This window comes from Amblyomma americanum, chromosome 1 (genome assembly GCF_052857255.1).
Source record: "Amblyomma americanum isolate KBUSLIRL-KWMA chromosome 1, ASM5285725v1, whole genome shotgun sequence".
Lineage (NCBI taxonomy): Eukaryota > Metazoa > Arthropoda > Arachnida > Ixodida > Ixodidae > Amblyomma > Amblyomma americanum.
Window position 1 is genome coordinate 74,380,416 of NC_135497.1, and position 18,612 is coordinate 74,399,027.

The 18,612-nt window shown below is 43.3% G+C and overlaps 1 protein-coding gene across 2 annotated transcripts; it reads right to left on the minus strand.

Moving 5' to 3' along the window:
* Positions 1-11: 11 nt before the first annotated feature.
* Positions 12-10,018, minus strand: LOC144113028 (zinc transporter ZIP13-like). 2 transcript variants are annotated; one of them, XM_077645908.1, is made up of 3 exons: positions 9,983-10,018; positions 5,591-8,846; positions 12-4,533 (listed from the first exon to the last, which is right to left on the minus strand). In XM_077645908.1, exons 2-3 carry the CDS (start codon positions 5,895-5,897, stop codon positions 4,400-4,402), a joined length of 441 nt encoding a protein of 146 aa, XP_077502034.1. In that variant the 5' UTR covers positions 5,898-8,846; positions 9,983-10,018; the 3' UTR covers positions 12-4,399. The 2 variants fall into 2 exon arrangements, with proteins under 2 accessions (XP_077502034.1, XP_077502033.1); XM_077645907.1 differs by lacking the exon at positions 9,983-10,018 and having other exon boundaries at positions 5,591-9,704.
* Positions 10,019-18,612: the final 8,594 nt, after the last annotated feature.

Below are 18,612 nucleotides of genomic sequence, written 5' to 3' on the forward strand. Positions count from 1 at the left end.
TTTTATTTTTTCTCTTCCTCTGTAATGACACACCTACTCATTACAATACAGTAGTAAGGCAATGCATATACTAAGTTCACCTTTGTTCCTCAAGAAGCAATGCGGTTTTGTGGCCTATGGGTTGCGTGCTCGGCTGAAAGCCCTGGGTTCAGTTCCCCGCACCTTCGGAACAAATTTTATTTTTCTCTGATACCATGCTGACGTCATCTGGGATCTTTGGGACCACTGCTGCTAGTCAACGCCAATGCCGGGTTTCGCTGCCAATGAGCCATACAATGCTTTCACATTAATACCCGCACAAGAGGATACTGAAACCAAACGCGCGACCTACACACGAATATACAGGATGTTTCTCCTAAGACTACACAATTTTTAAAAGTAGGAATCTTGAGTTAGAAGAGTGCTTTTTCGGCATAGCACTGTCAGTGGCGTAGTACATCAGAATACAGCTAAGACATGTTAACTAGCAGGCTGGTTAAACAATATTGAATAGTTAACTTTTTAACCATTACTGGTAGGGTCCTTAATTATTGAGAGGAGTGTAGCGCACCGTAAGTAATATCCATATCAGTTTTTAGAATTTTGAAAGCGCGGTTACCCTCGGCACTGTGGCCCAGCAAATTTTGGCTACATCGTGCCAAAATACATGCGTTTTCAAGAGGCTTGCAAGCAAAGCAACCACTCCAGTACACGTAACTTGTCGAAATAGTATCGCGTCATGGAGTATCGCGATTTGATTGACGTTGCTTTGCGCTCTCCCACAGCACGCAGTTTTCGAATGGCGCGGGAAGTGGCCCAAATTAGTTGAGCCATAGCAGCGAGGATAATCGCGTTTTCGAAATTCTAAGAACTGATATGGTTATTACTAATGGCCAGCTACAGATCTCTAAACGCAATCAGGTGCCTAAAGATAATAGTTAAAAAGTTAACTATTAAATTTAGTTAATCACTTACTAGTTAACATGAATTGCCTGTTCGTTTTTTTACGTCCACCAACACTGGTATTACTATGCTGTAAAATGCTCCTCCCTAACTCAAAACCCTATTTTAAAGAATTCGTGGCTGGCTTCCCTGAAACGCCTGGTACAGTCGAATGGCACATTCACTGACGCACCAGGGTTTGATAGGCCCAGTGAGACAAGGCGTACAGTACAAAGCAGAGATCCCATTCTACTGTGTGCCACCGGCAACCAAGAGTGTAGCCACAGCAAGTGCTGTTGCTGTTCTGCACTCATGCGTAAAATATACGACAAGTTTCGTCTTCGTCACTGATACCACTGACCTCACTGAGACCTTAGCCTGGCCGCACAGCTCGCGAGACTCGATTCCTTAAAGCGTTCAGCGTTCGAATATCACGCAGGCTGGCAGCTTATGTTTTCTTCGCGGCTGCCCACAGTCGCGCCCACAGACACCAGGGTCAGACCAGGCTCCCTGTCCGTCGACCCGGTGGCATCAATACACATTCAAAGGTTTCTTGCCGGCCACGCCGAGAGAAACACGCCCGTTTACCAGGTTGGCTCAATGAAGGCCCTTGGCGATGGGAGAGGACTGGCCATCTCAGAAGCCTGCTTCCGAGCTCCACCCACATGCATTTGCAATTATTCTTATCCACCTTCGTCAGCAAAATGTCACTGAGGGCAGGGGCGACTTGAGAGCCGATGCAAAAACTGAGGCACTGGATAAGTACTTGCCTGTTCTGATACTGTTTGATGCTTCTTTTGTTGTTTTTTGTTTTGATAAATTCCCAGTTGGTAATACCCGTGTCGTATTTCTTTCTGTCCTTTGCCATCATCGCGCTGGAACAATATGATCAACAAAAACCAACTCGCCCAATACTGCGTACTGTTGAAAACATCACTCTAACCGTAGCCTTCCTGCGTGCAATCCCCATCCGCAGTTAAGCTTGACGACAAAATTTGAAATAAGCAGCAGAAGCACTTTCCCTGGGCAAACGTTGATGCAAATAACCACAGCACATGTATACATTACGAGACGACAGGGCTCCCTCTGTAATGTTAGCTTCAGTGGAGCATGTCATCACAAAACACACCTCTCAGCCTAACGTCACTTACTCCCTTGACTGATAGGTTTATTTCTGATTAGAGACCTCAAAGAGCGGCAAGTATTGTCTAATCTAATTCATTCGCTGGCATCAACATAGACACCTCGCCATCATTTTCACAAGGCATGCACAGGCTATAAGGAAGGCCATAGTGGAGGACTTCCCAATTAGTTTAGACCACCTGGGGTTCTTTAACATGCACTGACATTGTACAACATAAGGGCATTCGAAGTGCAGCCGCCACAGTTGCGATTTGATCCTGTGGCCTTCGGATCACCAGCCTACTGAGTCACCGTGGTGGGTGGACAACTATAGGTTCAGTGCTAGTAGCTTCTACGTTCACGCAGATGCGCAAGTGGAGCCCACACATAGCAGCCTCAATCAAGGACACACAGTCTGGTTCTCAACACTCCTTGAGTAAGAGATTAAGCGTTGGCAACTTACTGCGTGGCAGGTGTGACCTGTCTTTCCACAGATGGGTCAAGCAAACATACTCTGACTTGATGAAGCCAAGCATGGCTATTCACTGTGACTTAAGGTAGGCCCAAGAGGCTATTGCAAAGAGATTTATAACAGCCACCCTCTGTTGTACCCTCTTCTGTAGGGAAAACCTGCAGTTGCAACTGGCGGCCGCTAGAGGGACACGCTGTAGGGTTGTGCCAATAGTACTTCTTCAAAACTGAATTGAATACGAGTAGTGTAGCTTTGCTGCCGAATCAAATACGAACAGTGTTGCTAAAAATCCGAATTAAATATGAATGGAATATTTACCCGAATATTCGTAGAAAACGAGTAAACACGTGAAAGAGCGAAGCTTTATCAGCTTTGAATAGAAAAACTACCTTTTGCCACCAATGACAACTAATAATCTAGTGCCACATCCCTGTAGTGGAGAGGGGTGGAGCTACGCATGAGCCACGGCCTCAGAGATTGGGCATCAAAGCTGGGTTTGCTGAACCTGACTGAGCCCTGACGCGTTGCCAAATTTTGGAGGCCATGAATGAACATTATCAACACTGCGACTCGAATGGGCCGTGTCGAGACACTAGACTGTACATCTTGCACAGAACGATAGTGGCAGAAAGATGTGCAGCGTCAGAGTGGACCCTGTTTTTGAATTTAGTCGTTCAAGAAAACTATGGTATGCTTTATCAAGGCACCGGTGTGCTGACAATGAACTCACTGGTTGATGTGGCAAGAACTGTAGCTGGCCATAAAGTTAGCTGTTCAAGGAAACTTTAATTCGTGATATACCCCACTGTAACTTCTTTTTTCTTTAAGTCTGTGACAGATTTAAAACACACAAATATGCTTATCTTTACAAATGCGCCTTACTTCTACCTACATGAAATGGCTTGCAATGCTTTTGCACAAAAATTCACATATCTGCACAGTCAACAGTGAGGCAAATTGGAATATTACTTGTGTGTTACTGAAATCAATCAACTGCAAAAATAATCATAATGACAGCCAGCACACTTACATAATAAAACATGTATTGCTTCCTTTTCATAAACTACTAACGATAGCATAAAAATATATTTCTGCTCCTTTACCTGTCTTTTTCTGATATTCCCAATCCATCTGTATATATCACTAGCACTTTTTATTATACTAACCAACTTCAATCTTGCATACATAAAATTAAGAAATTTTCATTACTTTGAGGCATTACAAAGGGCCAAGCCAACAGTTATTAAGCCAATATCATATGAAGAAAGTACAGCAGAACAATGGTTTTTGCTCAAGGAATAAAGCACAAAGTTAAGCTGAGAGTCACACATGTCTAGAGCATATATTAGGTAACTGTAAGGCTCGCTTGTCAAGCATCCTGGGAACATAATTAGGGAATTCTAGAATTACCATGCTGAAGGCCTAAAACTGATGCAAGAATTTTATGCACAATACTACATGAAACTTCTCAAGTGCCTCCTTTTGGAGAATTTGAGTGCACCATTGATTTCATCAGCAACAATGATGCTGCTATGTGATCCCTCATTCATGGGTATTGTACGTGATATGGGTCATATGCTTACCAAGTCGTACAATGACAACAAAAAAAATTTTGTACACAGCTATTGTTGTCAATTTTAGGCTTTGTAGCAAGTAGTAAATGTATCACATGAAAAGCTATAGGAGCAGAGAAGTGGTGTGAAGCTAATGCAATGCCATAAATAAAATTAAGAACAGTTTCCATTCTTCCACACAGAGCTCCAGCTCTGTCACAAGCTTATGCCATTAAATAGTGCTGGAGCAATTGTTGCAAGACGCATGCAATGCAGGTGCTAAACTGAATAACTCTAAAGGCGATTAGCATGTGGGCAAGAAAATGCAAAACTAATATATTGATCTGTGTGAGCACACACCTCTATGTAGGCGTCCCCAAGCCTCTGGCAAAAGGTGAAGAAACACATCACCCAAGAGGCCCCCAACAGCAAAGCTGAGCAGTAGCTTTAGTGTCCTGCAGCCACCTGAAAGCAGAAGACAGAGTTAAATTGTAGAAAAAAAACACTACACATAAAGACAAGAAACATGCTGAAAAGGTCCTTGTTAAAACTTCGCAGTGCCATTAGCACCAATACTATACACTAGCCCCAATAGAACATGAATCAGGTCTCAAATGCAATGATAAAAAGTGGAAGGAGATGATTCGAAAAGTCACTGGCGAACACGAAAATGGCCAAAGGTCAAGAAATGAGTTCACGATTTGACTGGTGAATTAATTGTTTATGATTCAATGCACCTTTCGCTTACGTGTGTGAGGCATGCACAGGTGCCTCGTAGTGCCATTTTCTTTTATCCAAACAAAGACAGATAGTGCAGTGTTGTCCTGTAAACTTCTCTCTCCTGTCCTGCGGTTGTCTTTTCACTGATTGTTAAATGCAGGAATTGTACCAACTCGTCAAGGCTCGCACTCAGCATAGGAGGAACGCGCAGGTGACAAACTGCACTTACTGTAGCACTTCAGAAGGGATCAATGGGAAAAGCTGCAGCTGCATGTGCGGAACACGTGTGTAACGTACCGAACACAGTGATATATGAGATAACAAAACATATGCGCCTTTTCACACTAGACGCGTTAATCGTATTGTTAAGTAGGTAAAGATATTAGTTCCAAAGCGAACCGAAAAGAAATGAGCGCACTTCCTACTCGACACATGGCGCTTCTCAGCCTCTCATGCGTGTATCACGGCACTTCAGCGCACTGATAAGCCCCCAAGTGGTTGCAGTGCCTCTTCACTACGACCGCTTGAATTAAACCCGCACATGCATTTCCAACTGCGAGCATTTTTCCCTTTCCCTCTCACGACGCGCGCTCGCGCGGGTGAGAAGGCAGTTGTGCTAGGATATATAGCTAACTGTGCTCAACTCGCGACGGCATGGAAAACTTAATCGAGTGTAGCGTGGTCTATGACTTCAGTACTTATGCTTTTTTATGCGTACTTTGCGGGAGAGGCAAAATAAATCCAGCTGACAGCTAAATGAATAAAAAGGAAAAAAAAAACAGACAGTAGGTATCACACTTACTGCGATTCTGCTTCAGGTTGACTCCAGTGTCCACTGGAACCAGCAGGAGCGGGAACACACCGCTGAGTCCGACGACGCACGCTGCCGCTATGGAAAAGAGCCACGTTTGGTAGGTGCGTACGACGTCCGAGGCTGCCGTTACGAACGGGCCGGGTTCAGAAGCGGGGCCCCACAGCTGCCAGACCCGCAGCAGAGGCAGTCCTCCAGTGACGGTCGTGTTCACCGATCGTCCGTGGTCACACAGGACTCCGTCGAGGCCAGAGGCGGCCACGACGCCGAGCCGTAGCAGCTGAGCGGCCAAAGGCATGATTCGCGAATGGACAGCGCTGGGGGCCCGACTTCAAAGGCGAGTCGAAGCACTTAGTTTCGTCGGAGCCATCGCATCTTGTATTTGACCACGCAACCGAGATACACAAGAGTTATCTCCATCTGCGGTGGAGGCACCGTAATCTCTTCGGGTGAAGTACACGGCAGGAAGTGCTCACCGAAGAGGTTTAAGGCCGCAAGGCGATATCGCGGATCCTCGAGTGGGACGAGCGCTCCTTGTGCAGCCGCCGCGCATGGGTGGCATGGGCGACGTCAGTCAGTGGAGAGAAGAAGATGGAGAGTGCAGCGGCGGCAGCAGCGGGCTTTTCACGCCAAAGCAACGAATGGCATTGCCGGAGAGCGCTCTTCTTCGCTGCAGGCGTCGATGCTGCTCGACGCGAGCTGGCTAAACGCGGCGCGCTCGCGAAGCGGCCACTTTTGTCAGATTTTAGCAGCATTGAAACACCGAGGTTGTGCTCTGCTGTCTTCATTCCACCCGAAATCGCACTCCACGCAAAGTACGACGAGCTTAAAAACTTAAAATGAGCTAGAACAAAACATTAGTTCTGGTTTTGAATTTGTTCCAAGTTGCTTCGTTTTACATAATATAAAAGTGTTGCTGCGGAGTACTAGTAATTCGCAATATTTTCACAACAATTTAAATGCATGAGCAAATATATTCACAGGTGTTTATCAACCAGCAGCGTACCGCGAGCCAAGCCAGCCTTCGTCTAGTAACGCTAAATCACGCTCTCCGGCGCGCCATATTTAAGTATATCTGAAACCACGATTAAAGCCGGTCGCAAGCAGCCATGCGAAACTTCTGTAATTTTCGTGCGTCGCTGAGAACGGATAACAAAGGTATTTCCTTAAAATATTAACTATTTTTGACTTCATCGTCACAGGTTCCCTTTCAGAAGGATTGTTGTGCGCTTGTTAGACCCACGAAATGACGGCAAAGGATCCGGCCCGGTACCAAGTACGCGGGCCAAATTTAGTCGCCCGACCACTCTACAACCACTCTGCAGAGAGAACTGGCAGCAGAACAGCATCATGTGCGATCTCTTCAACGCGTCTTCAGTGGCTATCGTGCCGGCTCCACCCACCAGGGGTGAGGGGGAACAGTGTTGGTCAAAATTTTGCGAGATGCGGATTCGCGGTAAAAAAAAAAAAAAAAAATTCTCCGCGGTCGGGCAATGCAGATCAATGAAAAGGAAAAATGCATGAGGTGGTATGTGTGAGCTCCATCCCATGGAGTGAATACCAGTTGACTGGCTAGCAATCAACGCGATGCAGAAATAATTTTTTTTCCCGCGGATCTGCATTCCAAGCTTTGCTCATATATGAGCCACATAATGCGTAATGTTAATTTTGTCTCAAGCATATAATATGGTCGCTTCCAGGAAAGGGAAAAACGAACGTACACATGAACACATATACGTTCATTTACGCAGCAGCGGTGCATGCTCACAGTTGGAAGCTTCCGACTGTGACCTAATGCATGGGGTTTTTCATAGCTGCACAGACAAGCTACTGGTCGAATACTGTTGTCCGCGCAGCAAGTGGGGTTCTACTCACACTGAACGATCGGCCAAGAATCGCGTACTTCAGCGCAAGACGAGCCGCTGGCCTAGCTTCGCATGTGTGCAACTGGCATGTCTTACGACTCTGCGTACGACGGGAGTCAGAGACCTGTATCCATGTACACAGCACCAAAACATATGCTTGTGTACTAGACTTTCATGACTTTCATACTTACAGAACAGTTCGTAAAATGCTGTTTCATCAAAATAATATATCCGTTTCATATCCCAGACAATCATTTTAGATCCAGAAGACATTGGCAGAATGTTGCAGTCCCAGCCATAATAATATGGAGCATGCTTCAATGATCAGTCTTGTCATGTCTTGTCTGACGAATATTAGGAAGCGCTTTACACATATGTTAGCACATGCCACTGATGCACTAATGCAAGAACCCAAGAATCCATCATATCTTCTCTACGGAATGCGCAAGAAATGTTCAAACACAAGAAATGTTCAACTTCCGTCTCTTCTATCATGGCTCAGCTGACGTGTCCACTGAAAAGTGGACAGCTACTGTGCCTTTTCTTTCTTAAAATCCAGTTACCTCAGTAAACAATGAAAAGGTCTATACACAACAGAAGGGCACTTAATTTTTTTTCAAGTACTTTAACCTTTTTTTTATTTAACCTGGCATTCTAGACCGAGCATGCACTGGTAGCCGACTGGGAAAATTTAGGCATCCTGGAATGAGATATCACTGCTACAGCGCCTGAATGCTGTTGAATGCTGTGAGCCTCTCCTTCAAATTGTCTTTTGCACCTACCATATGTAGCACTTGCCTAGCAGCAAAGTACCTTGCATAGATCCTTCCACTGATCCTTCTTCCTCAGATTAATCCTGAGAATGATCCAAGTAGACCAAGGAATGCATCAATGTGTGCATTGTCCTTGTGCTGTTTTGTCAACACAGAAATCGTCTAAATTTTAAAATATGAAAAATCCTCTAAAGGAGCAATAAAGAAATTTATTAGAATTCTCAATGCGTTCCTGATTACAAGAACAAGCGCATCCTGTTCAGACACAGCGGCAAACTAATATGTGAGGTAATAGAGGCCTTCTATATTCATCACTGGGGCACGATGTGCATTAGCATCCCTTCCATTGCGTTATCCAAGAGGGAATTGAGTTGTCTGACTTCCCACGTGTCTTCCAGATAACTTTAATTTGTGGTCTTGATAAATCCTTCAATGTCTATATATACGCCTTTCATTCTTAAATAAAAAAAGAGTTGATAGTCAGTGCTTGTTCGAGTTGTCTTTCGTCTCGCGTCCCGTTCTTGTTGCATTGTGAGAAAAACGATGAATACTTACCAACTCGCCCAAATTTCCGCCTTGCTGAACGTCCTAAGGATGTAGCTGTGTTGTCTGGGCTGTATATGTATTGAAAAAAAGAAAAATTTATTTCAAGAACACCACTTGATACTGGTGGTCTGCAGTCAAAGAGCACTTCAGTATTCTAATAAAATGTGTCAATTACATTAAATGCACTGTGAACCAGTACCCATAAAAACTGTCTAAAAATATTTCATGCTGCCAATAAATGTACTTATGTCACAATTTTGACAAAACAGCAGCTCTCCTGCAGATTGCAGCTGTATTCATATCTGAGTGCACAGTAAATAGATGATATGGCTAAAGTTAGGTCAGCGATGGCTATCAAATCCCAAGCATTATGTGAAAATAAAAACTAGCACACCAACATAACTGCTAATCAGGGTTAGCATTTACATACATTTCCATAAGGCTACAAACAGACTCAGCCACTCTGTAAGACATGACAGATCTCCAGCTTTTTATATACTGGAGATGCCACTTGTATCATACGAAACTGCCAAGAGCACCGTTTCTGTCCACTGTTCACAAAAGCACTTCACAAAAATGCAAAAACTGGTCTATGTGTAGTTACCATACTTAATCATGCAATAGATGCATTCACATCATGCACACGTGCTATTTTTCTTGCCAGAATGGAAATGTTGACTAATATATAACTCTGCATAATGAACGCACCACCAAATTTTTGTAAATTTCTGGGATAAAAAAGTGTGTTCACTGCACAAGTGAATATGGTAATAGCTGGGTGAACCAAACAGCTTTGTTTCAGTGAATGTAATTTTGGAATTTTACATTGGTCTATAGAACATCATTCATTTAAATACTGTTTTCGAGATGTTCACCACAAATGCCTGTTATAAATGGCATGGTGTGAAATTTCTGAGTTACATTTGGCCAAGAAAATTCAAAATGCTGAGAGTAAAGTGATTTTTATACAAAGAAATGCTATACCTGGGAGAACAAATGTGCATGTTGGAATAATAAGCATACAGGGATCAAAACTGCTAACTTTTATCATCTACCAATACTTTGGTATCACCAAACTGCAGCAACAATAAATTAGTATTCTTCTTTAAACTCTCAATGAAGCATATCATTACATAAAGCTTTTTGTATACTCACAAGGAGGAGCAGACTTTTTATCCCATGTGAAAACTAATACTTACAAATCGATCCAAAGAATGATGAACTCCAACTTGAAACTAAAGTACAAAGCAAAGAACAATGACCACTTGCACCTAAAACCTTAGTAGTACAAGTGAAGTATGAAATTCTATGTATATAAATGGTTCATGATGACTAATCCACAAAGAAGCTAACACTTTTCTGCCTTGTGGCAGGAACAGCACAACACGAGAGAAAGAAGGGACAGGCGAGACACGACAGCGTCGTGTCCCACCTGTCTCTTCTTTGTCTCGTGCTGCGCTGTTCCTGCCACAAGATCATGCACCAACCAGCCCAACTTTTCACCTTGCTAAAATACTTTTCTGTCTCTTAATGGAGTTCTGTGCAGCATAAACAGCTACGAAAAACAAAAAAGATTCTATTCGTCATTTTCCAAAAAGAGTACAAATGGTCTTGCAGTTCACCACTGAGCTGACAACACCGTACGCCAGCCATACCTGAAGCATTAAGACTTTGAGCTGCAGACTGAACCACATTTTGCAGCGCAGCGCTCTGTGTGTCAGTGGTAATAACATCACATCACAATGACATTGCAAGAAGAGCAGCAGATGAAATCAAGATGTATAAAAATCATTTCATGGCTATACTACCATCAAGACACCAGTTGGCATATCATCCAAATGCAAGCTGCAGGGCACCTGCTTCTACTTGCACCAAAACTAACAGTCATTCAAAACATAGTTAATGATTTTGGTGACTGCTGGCTTCTTTCTTATCTAGTCATGGACAAAAGTTTGCAGAATGCAAGTTTGCAGAAAAAAAATTTATTCCTGCGTAGCCAGGCAAAAGCTTACTGAAAAGCTTGAAGCTATAACGGGACACATATACTCCAGCCGCTGGAATGAATATCACCTGATTGGATAGAAAACCAATGTCCAAATATTTATGAATGCTCATTCTGCAATCCATAGCTTAATGAGCCCTTAATTTCCCCTACTCTGCTTATTCTAGTCTGCATGAAAAGCCCACTGCAGCGCTAAATATACAGTAAAAAGCCCTTAGTAAAATAAAATTCATTAGTGTACTCAAATTTTACAAACCTAGCGAAATTATAAACAAGAAACCAATGGAAATTCATAATACTGGCACCAAAGAACCACTGAGAACAGTTTTTGCACATGTCGCAGCAAAAGTGTTTGACTTGGGTTAGCATATTTACCCCAGTGGGTTGCTTTCCGTACTTTCAGGTGCTACCTACTCATGGGCATACCCCAAATTAGTCAATGTGAGGTCGAAAACTAGTGAGGCTCAAGGGTTAAAGGAGTGGCCAAAGAAAATGAGAGGTAGGCAATAGAAAGGACTGGGAATATAAAGCAAGCAAGAGGGGCAGTAAGGCCGTCTGTGCAAAGAATGGGGGAAATGGCTGTTTGAATGAATGTGATTGCAGTCACACAATTGCTACACCAACAGCCTGACATCAATCAGCATGGGTGTCAGAAGGCAAGAATGGGAGTGCAGCCACACAAACACTGCTTAGTGTCAAGGTGCCAAGAAAGGCATTATACAATAGACTGGCAAAATATGCTAATGGTAGGTTACTTATATGTTTCCTTTTTACATATAAACACAAATGCTGTTTCATTGTCTTTAACAAACATTTCCTTAGTTCAGCATCAGTTCTAGTACTTATGTAATGTTGGAGCACAGTTGATGTTTCAATATACAAGGTGCTTCAATTAAAACTTTACAAAGTTTTTAAAAATAGGCTTTTTGAGTTAGAAGAGCGCTTTTTTTGGCACAGCAGTGCATGCGATGTACTACATCATAATACAGCTAAGACAAGCTAACTAGCAGGCTGGCTAACTAAAAGTGAATAGTTAACTTTTTAACTACTACTGTTAGGCTCCTCAAATACAGAGAGGCTGCAGCCTACCGTAAGATATGTCCATATCAGTTTTTAAAATTTCGAAAATGTGGTTACCCTCAGCGCTGTGGCCTAACAAACTGTGGCTATTCTGACACGTTATGTGCACTGGATCGAGAAGTTGCTTTGCCTGCAAGCTTCTCGAAAGCACATGTATTTTGACGCGATGTAGGCAAAATTTTGTGGCCCACAGTGCCGAGATTAATCACTTTTTTAAATTCTAAAAACTGATATGAATATTACTTACGGCGGGCTACATGCCTCTCAATAATTAAGGAGACTAACGGTAATAGTCAAAAAGTTAACTATTCTATAGTAGTTGACCAGCCTTCGAGTTAGCTCATTTTAGCTATATTCTGATGTACTACACCAGGGACAATGCTATGCTGAAAAAGCGCGCTTCTAACTCAAAAGCCCACATTTAAAAATTGCGTAAAGTCTTAGGTGAAACACGCTGTATATACAGTTCTAATTAAGGCTTCCATACTTTCATAGAAGTATCCCTATAACACATTAATTCACTGCGGTGGCTCTGTGAATTCGGTTTTCAGCTTCTGATCCCAAGGTTCCTGATTTGGATCCTGGCTGTAGTGGCCGCATTTCGATGGAGGCAAAATGCAAATGCCTGTGGACTGAGCATTGTCAGCAAACATAAAAGAATCCATGGTGGACAAAGTTAATCTGCAGCCCTCCACTATGGCGGTCGTCCCACATAGACCAAAGTGTCACTTCATAAAATTAAAACACCACATACTATACCATTTATAGCGGTTTTTTATCAACCTGATGACTTCTTTCTCACCAGGACTTACTCGAATTAATAGTGAAACTATATCTAATGCTCTATCCTACAATGTAGTGGGATGTGCAGCAATAAAATGCCATTAAAGGGCCACAGAAAAGGGTGTTCGAGCTTGGCTTTAAAATGCTTGCACTATATAGAGTACAGGCCACCGAGCGTTCATGCCACATGAGAGACCTCAAAAGAGAGCGGGAAATCGGCAACCGGCAGAGGTAGGGGAGGGCCGAATGGGTGGGGCTGGCAGAGGAGCGCCGATGTTTTGGCCTGCAAAAACTGACGAGAGGAGGGGGAAAGGCATGAAGATGTGGAAGTTCGAATTTTGACTGCACAGAATTCATCTTCCACAAAATGCATTAAAAAAATTCTTGCTGAAGGATACTTGTGAAGCAACGTCCTTTAATATTCCATACATACTGCAACTTTACTGAGAGCCCCCTTCTGAGGCCCTTTAAGAAAAAAAAAAAACAAGGAATGTGAAAAATAAAACGAGCAAAAAAGCATTACCATGCAATCCACTTTAAAATGTGTGCAGCACAGCCAAAGCAATGCGTTAAATTACCGGTCAAAAGCTACCAACAGGGGAAGAAAGTGTAAAAAGGCACAGAGAGCTTCTGTGGTGTATCAATTCACACTCATGAGCTCTCTATATAAGCATGAAGTATACAACTTGGTAACCATTCAACGTTTCTGGCAGAGTTTCTGAGTAGGTTTGTCATGACGTGGTCTACACAAATAAACACATTGGCCTTATCGCTTTCAGGCGTGCAGGCATATTTAGTTTGAAATGGCTCAAGGACGGCTACACAAACTAAACAGATATAAACAGCACTTCTAAGAGATGCAAGCACTAAGTGCCTACTTTGAAGGAAGCCACACCTCTTTGATGTGTAAAAAATGGTAGGGTAAAAAATGGTAAAAAATGCAGTTAAACCGAGTAGACGAGTGAAAGCATTTGTTTAACCCGAGTGGATCATGGTTTTGCTTTGCTGGGTTGTCAGCACGTCTGGCGACAATATTAGACTCAGGTTAAGCTCTGATCGAGCTTAAGCTCATCTGATCTGTTTGTGCCGCAGATGGAAGTTGATGATGAAGACGATATTCAATGCACAGCACGACAGTGTGTTGCAGTTTAACACAAGGTGTGATCGGCTGCGCATCGGCCGCTGGCTGAGGACTCTCGACACCTGAAGTTGTCACGGACTCGTACAAAGTTGTCTTCCCTCGACTACCTACTAGTAATATTGTCCTCAACACTGTCTCTCTGCATGCTGCCCTCAAGGGTCGCCCATACCGTGCTCCCGACTTCCGAGATGCGCTCGCGCAGATTGTGGACCTTCGTGAGATTCTGTGTATTGGCCAGTACCAAATGAGCCACGTTTGACCGGTTACCTGCGAGAGCAGTTCCTCAAAACAGAAGCTTATTGACAAAGCAGAGTTCTACGTCAAAGGTCTAAAATGTATCGTGTTCGACCCGGACACCAAAAACGTGAAACTTAAGCTTCTTTGGCTCTCGTGCTATATTGAGCACCGGAGGACTGTGGAAGCTTTGGAGCCTCTTGGAAATCTACAAACTATCGAGCATGATAAGTGGCGGTGCCCCGGAATGGAGCACATGGAAACAGTGAACCATGAAATCTCGCTCACGCTCAAGGATAGAGTGTTAGCAAGTACAATTCCTCACACGCTCAATGTTTTCGGGGTACAAGCTTTAGCTGTGATCCCAGGCAGGCCTCCGCTGTGTCTTCGTTGTAACCGTGAGGGCCATGTACGGCGTCAGTGTCGTACGCCTCGATGCACCCAGTGCCGACGTTTTGGGCACACAGTAGACAACTGTGTTATGAGTTACAGGTTACGCCAAGGCCGCTGGGCACATGAGGATGAAGTGGTGTCAGAGCACATTATGGATGTGTCGGATGTTGTGCAAGCGTCGGGTGAATTGGGTCATGAGCTCCAAACAGAAGATGGACCGAAGGCTTCTGCACCGAATAACGGCAAGGGTCTGCCTGCAAGTACGAAAAAACAGGAATCCCCGTCTCCAGACAAAAAAGCCACCGGACCTGAGTCTGCCCGGGTCTGCTACTTTGAGTCCTGTGCTTGCTGCTCAGAAGCCAGCTGTCACCCAATGATCACGAGAGCAGAACACCCCTGCTGTAGAGTCAGTGGAGGCGCTTCAGCCAGTGAATGTGCGACATGCCTTCTGGGCCGGCGATGCCCCATTCGTCGCCGCAGTGCAGTAGTGAGTCACGTGAAGTGTCAGCTTCTAATGTGTTCGGTGCCCCGTCGGCTGTCAGCGTGGTTGCGAGTGACATGGTCCACTCGGCTTCATGAGCCGAAGCCTCGGCTGTCTCGAAAGAGACGATGGACAACAGCGCACCTTTGAAGCGTCCTGCAGATGAAGAGGTGTGTGTTGATGGCAATGAGAAGAAGGCACCTGGTGTGGTGGCATTGGGAAGGCTCACCTCAAAACGAAAAGCGATGTCTGCGCTACAAGCCGCCGATTTGCAGGCCGGCCACCCCAGTACAGGGGATGGCCTTCAATAAGACAAGCACCAAAAATGGCGGGCGTTACAGCATTTCAGGTCCCTACCTTTAACATTAGGGGTTTGCGTAATCGTCGAAGGCAACCTCAGTTACGGCATCTTTTAAACAAATGGGGTGTGAGTGTGGCAGCCATCCAGAAAACCAAGCTGTCCTTTGATGAGGAGACTGAAGGTGCTGTCGAGCCTTTTTTGTCAAAATTCAATGTTTAAAGACTGTTTCAAATACCTTTTTCCTATCACAGCATCCGACTGAAAGTCTTTCAAACCAGGTTGTCGATGCACAACCTTGAGAGCAGGTTTCCACGTTTCTTTCAATGTATTTAAAAAGTAGTGCATTTACATGGCATATTTTATAGACTGTATTTTATTGTACTGGCCTGCGTATACCATAATTCAATCTTTGCACTCCACTCCTTTCTTGGTCCAGGTTGGTCAAGTAGTTTGTATAGATTATATAAATAGAAGCAGCCATTTAACTCATTCACAAGCCTTTAGACGAATTAGGGATGGAGATACAATTGGTTTTTCCCTTCGCTAGTATCTAAGCAACAGACTCAACAAGGTCAACTATGCAGTCTGTGATGAAAATTGTTTTTTGGTACCCAGATCTCCAAAGTACGTACGTGCAGCCGAGCGTGACCGGAGGGAGGCGAGCAGGGGAGCCAGGGACCCTGCATAGGCACTCTGCATGGGCTGCATCTTTTCGTGCAAAGTAATCATTGCTTGCCAGCTAGTGCAGATTTTCTGCATTACCAGTTGTGCAATCAAATTTTAATTTCAGTCACTTTTTGGATTTTGTTGCTGTAAAATGCATAATCCATAACATGGAAGAATATTTCCTTTTCTTGGAGCTTTTGAAGCTGGTGTTTAAGCAATGTCTGATGAGTCAGGCTCGGAGTCCGTGTTAATTCCTCACCTTTCAATCCCTCTCACACTGACTGCTTTGCATCTCATTCAAACGATAAGGGTCTTAGCAGTCCACACCATCTTCACTGTTAAAACACAGCGCATAAATTTCAGCACCCATGAGGCACTATGCCTCCTGGTAGCACTGTACTCATATTCAAAGCAATCAGTGAAAAAAATTTTTCTCCTTCTATATATCTGCAAAACCAGCAGGCAACTAGTGCTGTCTGGAACGCAAAAACGACAAACCAAAGATGAGAAGCCAAGTATGCAGCTCCATTTTTTTTTATTATGCATTTAAAGCAAGCCTTTTTCTAGCATCCAGCGATTCGCTGGCTTCTTGCACTTTGGCTCTTCTCTCAATAGCCGGCAAATCACTGGCTTCAGATGCAAATTGGTTATTAACAAGTAAATGTGTTAAAATGTCTGACACAGCTTAAGTGCATAGAAACAATTTTTCTTCACTGTAAGCATAGGAGAGGCACAGCACTCAATTATCTGTTCACTCCACACCTGCTCCTGCCTTGTAGATTCCACAGCACTAAGCCCACAAAACTGTGCTTGATTATATAAGATTTTGTTCTTCCAAAGACCACTGCAAGAATTAGATCGAGCATGAGTATAACCCCTTTAGATGTGAATTAAGATCCAGTGGAAGGGAAATTTTCAAAATTTCAGATTTTTGTAAGGAGCATGCCAGGAGTGCACACCAAAAAAAAAAATCTAACCTTCCCTGCTGAATAATTATGCTGATTCTGTCAAATCCTCAGTTATTTATTTACATATACTGCAGCCCCGACAGGGCTGGAACAGGAGTGCAGAATACAATAAAATACAGGATCTTATCCATAGCATGATTCAAAGTATTAATTATACTTCTTTTGATAAATCTTGTCAAATAAGTCATAACGTAACTAAATCAAAATCAACACATCTTAGGCATTTTAGAGCGCTAGTGTTTGCAAAAAAGCAAACAAAAATTGGTACTCGCTAGAACAGTACCAGAATTGCCATAAAATGCTGAGCCATCCATTAAACAAACTGGATCCTTGTGTTCATTCTGCATGCCTGACTTGATCTCTTTCTACATAACTGTTCAAACGTCAGCGCATTTTTTGCAGCCATATTTATGGAAATTGTACGTTGTATAGACGAGATTTGATAATGTTCAAGTCGCATAGAAAAATGCACATGCTGCGCCTGAAGGGGATAATGAACACAACCTGTCTTTTTCACAAAATGTGGCACCCCCTGTGGATAGTGCAAAAACTTGTCTGCTACCCAGAAAACTGGTTGAAAACAAATACACTTGGGCGATGCAGGTGCAATCCGCTTCCACAAGCCACCAACTATGCATGCAAAGTGGTAAGTGCTTGCTTGCAAACTGATGCCGTATGTCACTCGCACCTGCCAGCAGCATGAACTGAGCATGCGCACTAGAACCTGCCAGTCTGTTTTCAACCAGTGGAACTCGGGAGCTGTAGGAAAGTCGGAGAGGAACACATGCACGAAGCAGCCATGTGAAAAAGGCAAATTCAGGGCCGATGGACCCCTCTAAGTAGTGAACTAAGTAGATACAAAAAACAAGAGCACAAAACGCAACCAACCACATGGTGACCATAGTAGTCACGCAATCAAAACAAGTGTGTTCACAGCAACACAGGCCCTGCACTTCGGTCAGCAAGAAGCATGTGAAATACCAGAGCACCACAACAGCAAAAGTTCAAGCAAAAACCAGCCCAGTAATCCCCTGGGGGGCCTCACATAAAACATTAAAGCTGGCAAGGCTCTGCAATTGAATCTACTTTGTTACAGACCTCCATGACACTACAACACAATGCAACAAACAGGCCAGGAAAGTGAATAGAAAATTGGCTAAAGTTGAACACAATGCAAAAAAGAACCTGAAAAAAAATTTAATTTCTTGAACCAAGAAAGCAAATAACAATGCTGACTGACTAATTTTAAACATTAGCAACAATTCTGCTTTTATCAAGGCAACACCGTCATACAACATCATTATATGAACACCTTCTTCAAAACAATTATTCACAACAAATTAATTTTCACTGTACACTGTGCTTCTGTGAAATTCACAAACTCTAATGCAACATGCTGTGTTTGGATATAGATTCCAGCAAGCACGGCAGAGAACAACACAATACAGCAAGTATAGCAAAAGACACAAATAGTACAAAATATCCTGCAGTAGAACGGTACAAGAACAGTAGAACAGTACAAGAGAAGTTCAATGAAACTTAGTATTGCTACAATCACCACTTTGAGATGCAATATTTCCTCTTCTAGATATCCACGGCACTCAACATGTTTAAAACCTCTATCTAATCGCCAGCATTTTAATGGGCTGTTCCAGCAGTAAGCATAATAGCGACTTTGATTTCAATTAAATGATAAAAAAAAAACTTTTCACATTAGGTACAGCATTCAATATGAAAACTTGTGTTACGTATAAAACAGTATGAAGTACTCTAGAACTAA